The 6,062-nt window shown below is 56.3% G+C and overlaps 1 protein-coding gene across 6 annotated transcripts; it reads right to left on the minus strand.

Annotated features, from left to right (window-relative positions):
* Window positions 1–768: 768 nt before the first annotated feature.
* Window positions 769–5,476, minus strand: MARVELD1 (MARVEL domain containing 1). 6 transcript variants are annotated; one of them, XM_082424137.1, is made up of 3 exons: window positions 4,155–5,476; window positions 3,205–3,492; window positions 769–1,353 (listed from the first exon to the last, which is right to left on the minus strand). In XM_082424137.1, the coding sequence occupies exon 1, from the start codon at window positions 5,267–5,269 to the stop codon at window positions 4,748–4,750; it is 522 nt and encodes a 173-aa protein (XP_082280263.1). In that variant the 5' UTR covers window positions 5,270–5,476; the 3' UTR covers window positions 769–1,353; window positions 3,205–3,492; window positions 4,155–4,747. The 6 variants fall into 6 exon arrangements, with proteins under 6 accessions (XP_082280263.1, XP_082280262.1, XP_082280266.1 ...); XM_082424136.1 differs by having other exon boundaries at window positions 3,205–3,906; XM_082424140.1 differs by lacking the exon at window positions 3,205–3,492.
* Window positions 5,477–6,062: the final 586 nt, after the last annotated feature.

The raw sequence follows: 6,062 nt of genomic DNA on the forward strand, positions 1-6,062 counted from the left end.
TGAGAGAGAGAGAGTTTGTGCTGTATTTGAGGAGGCTGCTTTGAAGAGAGTGGGTGTGGAGCACATACAGCATCAGATCCCTGCCTGGAGCCGTTCTAGATGGGTTTTGAGATCTGCCAGTAGAACTCTATGTCCTGGCTGTGGACTTCAGGCCCAGGTCACAGGAAGGAGGAGCCGACAAGAAGCCTGTTAACTGCCCTCCAGCCCTTTCCAGGGTACCTCAGTCAGCAGGCTGAGGCTGGAAGGCAGAGAGGGGAGACCAGATTGGGTGTGTCTAGAAGGCAACACCAGAACAATGATCTGCAGGAAAGAACCAGAGCCTGGGCTCCAGGAGACCCCACTCTGGCCCCAGTCAGCTCTGTGACATTAAGCAAGTTGCCACTCCACCCTGGTGTTCATTTCCCCTTCTGTAATATGATGGGCTTGGACCAGAACAGGACCCTCTGGCTCCATGACCACAGTCATTCTGTGCCTGCCCATCAGGCAGTGGAACTTCCCAAACAGAGGGCCCATTGAGAGCCGGGGTGGGAGCTTCTGGAATTCCCTCCAGCCCCAGTCAGGGACAGACACAGGCAGTTTTATTCCTGATTCCTGTGTCCTGCCCTAACTGTACTGGAAATCTATGACCTCATTTTTCTTTCCCTCCCAGAAAGAAGGGGAAGCCGGGGAGGCAGACAAGTGTGGCAAAATGAGAAGATGGAGGGAGGCTAGGGGACCTGACACAGAGGGTTACTGCAGGGGGCAGGAGAGAAGACACATGCACCCAGATCAGACAAACAAACTTTATTCAGAAAAGCATATTAGTAATCACCACTAAACTACTGAATGAGGCACATCGGTCCCCTCTCCCTACCCTCCCTCACCCTCCCATGCACACCCTCTCTTTGGCCTTTGTAGAATACTGGAGAAATCCTCTCCTGGGCCCACAAGTGGTCCCAGACTTTTGGGCTGGGGGCAGCCCACAGCAGTGTCAGGTTGGATCGAGTCCTGGAGTCCAAAGAGGGAGGCCAAGGAGACTGCCTCCAGTATCCAAAAGTTCCGGGCCAGCTCAGGTAGCCACTCCCATGGCACAGAGCCCCGAGGGGGAGGAGAGGATGGGTGTGGGAGCCGTCTTCATGTCCTTCTCACATCTGGAGAAGCCGCGGGAGGCCAAGTGGGAAGGCACATCTAGACGAGCCAGTGAGCTCTGGAATGTTTCAGGCACATGTGGCTGTATAAGGTACCATGAAGGCCAAGGAGACGTCTGCTCCTGAGTAAGGTCAGCTAACCACAGACAAAGCACTATGGGCTGGGGGCTAAGAAGAGGTCCTCAAAGGGCTGGATCTGAGCTGAGGATGCAGCTTATGTGATGATCTAAAAAAGAGAAAAGAACACATGCTGGAGCTCAAAAGCCATTGTTTAGGGTTCAGGGGTGCACGGCTCAGTTCCAGGTATCTGGAAGCTTGTGCCCAAGTCATAACGCAAGCAGAATAGGAACTTCTCTATGTCAAGGCAAAATGAACCTTCACCATCTTGGCTCTTCCACTGAATGATGTGGAAAAGGAGCTGCTGGGCAAAGATTGTTCCCTCTCCCCGCCTCCCTATATGGCCAATGAAGACACTGAAACCCTCTGCTGACCCAGGGAAGTGGGCCCTGGGAGAGGTCAGAATGACTGGCTCTGGGAGTCTCCATGGCCTCAGCAGCATGGAAACCTGCAACAGAAGAACCAAAGTTGCTGGGCTTCCAAGACACCCCCAGTATCCCAGCAAAGACCACCCCCAGGCTCTGGCTGGCACCAGCGGTGGGCGCTGAGGAAACAGGTACCCTGCCTGGAGCATGGCAGCAGGACCCCAGCCTAACTGAGACGCTGAAGGGCTCAGTGTTCTAGGATTTCCCGGAGGACAGAAAACAATAGCAACAACAATAACACAAATAACCACAATTTTAATGGATACAGAGTTTCAGTTCTGCAAGATGTAAAAGTTCTGGAGATGGATGGTGCTGATCGCTGTACAGCAATGTGAATGTATTTAATGCCATTGAACTGTACCCTTTAAAGACAGTTTTTTTTTTTTTTTTTTTTTTTAATTAATTTTATTTATGGCTGTGTTGGGTCTTTGTTTCTGTGCGAGGACTTTCTCTAGTTGTGGCAAGCGGGGGCCACTCTTCATTGCGGTGCGCGGCGGGCCTCTCACTATCGCGGCCTCTCTTGTTGCGGAGCACAGGCTCCAGACGCGCAGGCTCAGTAATTGTGGCTCACGGGCCCAGTCGCTCCGCGGCATGTGGGATCTTCCCAGACCAGGGCTCGAACCCGCGTCCCCTGCATTGGCAGGCAGACTCCCAGCCACTGCGCCACCAGGGAAGCCCTAAAGACAGTTTTGATGGTCAATTGTATGTTATGAATATTTTACCACAATTAAAAAAAATTTTTTTTCCAAAGATAACCATGGGGATTCCCTGGCGGTCCAGTGGTTAGGACTCCGCGCTTTCACGGCCAAGGGTGCGGGTTCGATCCCTGGTCGGGGAACTAAGATCCCACAAGCCACGTGGTGTGGCCAAAAATATGAAAATAAATAAATAAATAAAGATAACAATGTTAACAGTATCTAACATGTATTGACCCCCTACTGTATATAGCACAGCCTGGTTCTGAAGAGGTCAGACTGCCAGGGTTCAAATCCGAGCTCCACCACTCACCACTCACCAGCTGGGAGACTCTAGGTAAGTCACTTCACCTCTCTGTGACTCATTTTCCTCATACAGAATATGGAAATAATATAGAACCCAGCTCAATAGGGTTGTTGAGAGAATGAAATGAATACATAAGTGCTTTGAGCAGTGCCGGGCACAAAGATGCAAAGATGGTGACTATGTAAAACTCACAAAAGCGCTCCACATCCCCACCCAGATCTTCACCACTACAACAGAGAAACCTAAGACTTTTCCTACTAAACTCTACAAACACGCTCACAAAAACGTATTCTGGCCTCCCCTATTCTAGTTTCTAATCCAGAGAGGGTTGAACTTTTTCAAAGAGCAGACTTTTGAAGGATTTAGCAAAAAGGTTGAATTGTTGTCATAACCCTTTGGACATTGTGGTTATTACTGTCACCCCTTCAACTTGCTCCTGAATAAAAACCCTTTAACTTTTAGAAAAGGAGCGGGCTCTGGGTTTTTTTATTCAAAGGCCTATGACCTCTCCAGAAAGCCAAGAGGCATCTTACCTTACCGAGGCTGGGCCAGCTGTTCATCCCAGATCCCGAGTTTTCTTCTCTGTTTGGTGCGACCCACCCCTGCCAGTTGCTCATGGTCAATGCCAGCATCTCTTACAGGTGATGTTCCTTTTGACTGGGAAACCAGGAAACCATCAGGATAACCTTGGCTTCATTTCCCAAACAATGTAAAGGAATGTTCAATCCACAGTTTCCCCAGGCTCTCGCTGGCCTGGCAGGGCCGGCTATCTTCTCTTTAATGAAGGGGGGTGCGGGGCCTCCTTCTGCTATAGAAATTCCCTGGGAAAGAGAAGGATTGCCCCTTGTCTTCAAACAGACCACAGCCAATGGGTCGGGACCCTTCGGGATAAATGAGAGCCAGGACGACATACGGCTGCTTGGAACCTTAGGTGGAAAAAACTGGTCCAGGTCCAGAGGCAGTTAACACTGTAAACTGAGTTACTTGGGCTTCTTTTAGAGCAGGACTTCTCAGAGCCTTTCATATGCTAATGAGCATTGTGAATCTTCAAGAAGGGGAGAAAGCACCTTAGACAAACCCTTTTGAACTTGAAACCCTCTATTAGAGGGTAGCTCCAGAGTCCGGATTCCTGGGAACAACCAATGCTTTAAAGTAAACAACGCTAGACTGGGAGTCCGAAGACCGGGTTCTAATCTTTTTCTGGCTGTTCACAAGAGCAAGCTCTGAGTCTCCATCTGCAAAAAGAAGGGGGTGGGGTTCGCCTAACATTCCTTGACGCTGGTGTGGTATCCCTAATGCAAAAAAGATATTGGGAGGTGGGGACGGAACAGAAACCTGTGAGAGGAAGGCTGGGAAGGCAAGGCTAGGGAAGCTAGTGGGCGTTAGGAACTGGCCTCCGTGAACCGCGAGGACAAAGGCGGAACAGGAGGAGGAGAAAGAAGACTCCAAAGGTGCAAGGGTACAGCCCCCTATCCATCCTCACCTTTGCAGGTGGGCCCCAGCGCAAGACATCAAAGCACCGAGGGATGGCCCGGAAGGACTGCGCAGGATGCTCGCACAATTCCAAACTAAAACCACACCCGTCGCTCATCCCAGGACCAGTGGAGGCCCGTCCCCAGCTACGCCCGCGGCGTCATGCCTGCCTTTTTCAGCACTCGGGGCTGGAAGAGGGGCCAGGGCAAGGGGGTGCTCTTCCGAACGCGGAGCGGGAGGGAGGGGGCAGTGGCGCCGCCAGTAGACTGGTTCCAATTTGGGAGCCTCCCCCGGATCTACGCGGCGCCTGTCCACGTCTCGCTCTCGGCCGGGAAGGGGAAGAGGAACAGCGAGGCTTCGCCTCGGGGCGGCCCGACTGAAAGAGTGCGTCCGCCCCTCGGATGCGGCTCTGCCCTGGTCCCAGGAGACGGCGCAGCTGTCCGGACTCTGGACGGCGGCGAAGCCGTCGGACGGGAACTGCGATCCGGGCGCCGGGGCGCTGGCGGCGGCGGGAACGCAGGGCGAGGGGAGGGAGCCGGGGCGCACGGGCGCGGGGCGGCGGCGGCAGGAAGGACGGGTCCCCCGCCCCGCGGCGCAGCGACCTCACGCCACCTCCTGCTCGCCCTGGTAGTGGCGGCAGCAGCCGTAGAGCGCCGAGAGCAGGTAGAGGCCGAGGCAGAGGCCGCCGCAGACGGCGGCCGCCAGGAAGGCGTGGTAGGCGCAGGACATCTGGTAATCCTTGAGGTTGCAGTAGCTGTGGCTCTGCGTCTGGCTGATCATGATGCCCATCGCGGCGCCGTAGAGCGCGGCCGCCAGCAGGTCGTGCGCCACGTTGACAACCAGCCAGCGCGAGCCCAGCACGGGCACCAGCTCGTGCTTGCCCAGCAGCGTGAGGAAGTAGAGGCCCAGGGTCAGCAGCCAGAAGAGCACGGACACGAAGAGCGCGAAGTGCACCGGGCCCTGGTACCTGCTTGTGGCGATGGTGATCCAGAAGGCGGCGCCGGCCAGCAGCTGCAGCAGCCGCAGCACGCCCAGCGGGCCGCGCAGAAAGGCCCGCTGCAGGCTCACCGCGCCGCGGGCCGCCCGCGCCTGGGGCGGCGGCTGGCGCGGGGGCGGCGGGAGCATGGCCCCCGGGCGCGGTGGCGGCGGCGGCGGCGCCCCGAGCAGCGGAATGGCGACGTCTGGCTCGCGGGGGTGGCCCGGCCGACGTGCCCCTGAGCCCGCCGCGGCCTCCTCGCTCCCCTCCGAGTCCTCCTCTCTTCCTCTCCCCTTCTCCCCACTCTACCTCCCCTCTCTCCTCCCCTCTCTCCTCCCCGCAGCCCTCCTCTCTTTCTCCGTTTCTCTCTCTCCACCCCTCCTGCCCGCCCTCTCCCTTCCCCTCCTCCTTCTCCACCCCCACTCGCTCCTCCAGGCTTCCTGCCTTCTCTCTTTGGGCCTCGCTCACCACCCTAGTGCCCCCCTTCCCGTCGGCGCCAAACTCCCAGCTCAGATTCCTTTCCCCTCGGGGCAGGGCGGAGGGCACCCCAGCCGGCCGCGGGTCTTCCGCTCCGTCCGACTGGGCCAAGTTTACCACATCTGCCCGCCCTGCCTGCCCTGGCTCCCTGGCTCCGGTCCAGCCTCGAAGCTGAGAGCGGTCTTCTGGAGGTGGAGCGTCCCCACAGTCTTAGGCTGGGCCTTTTTCTTTCTCCTCCCTCCTGTCCTAATAGTTCTCTGGGGCCTCCCGGCCCTTCCTTGGCCCTGGAGGAGAGCAGTGCCAGGCTTAAGCTGCCATCTCTTCTCACCTGGACATCCGAATATCATATCCTGCCAGGGCCCACCCCAAACTTATTCTGTCCAAAGCTGGGCTCAGACTTTGTCTCAGCCATCTGAGTTCTCCTGTCAGTGAAAGGGACCATCACCTGCTCCAGGCCCCACTGCC

This window comes from Balaenoptera physalus (genome assembly GCF_965194825.1).
Source record: "Balaenoptera physalus genome assembly, chromosome: 14".
Classification (NCBI taxonomy): domain Eukaryota; kingdom Metazoa; phylum Chordata; class Mammalia; order Artiodactyla; family Balaenopteridae; genus Balaenoptera; species Balaenoptera physalus.

Excerpts from the sequence above, each read along its gene's own strand:
- MARVELD1 (XM_082424140.1), bottom strand. The coding sequence starts at position 5,269 with ATGCTCCCGCCGCCCCCGCGCCAGCCGCCGCCCCAGGCGCGGGCGGCC.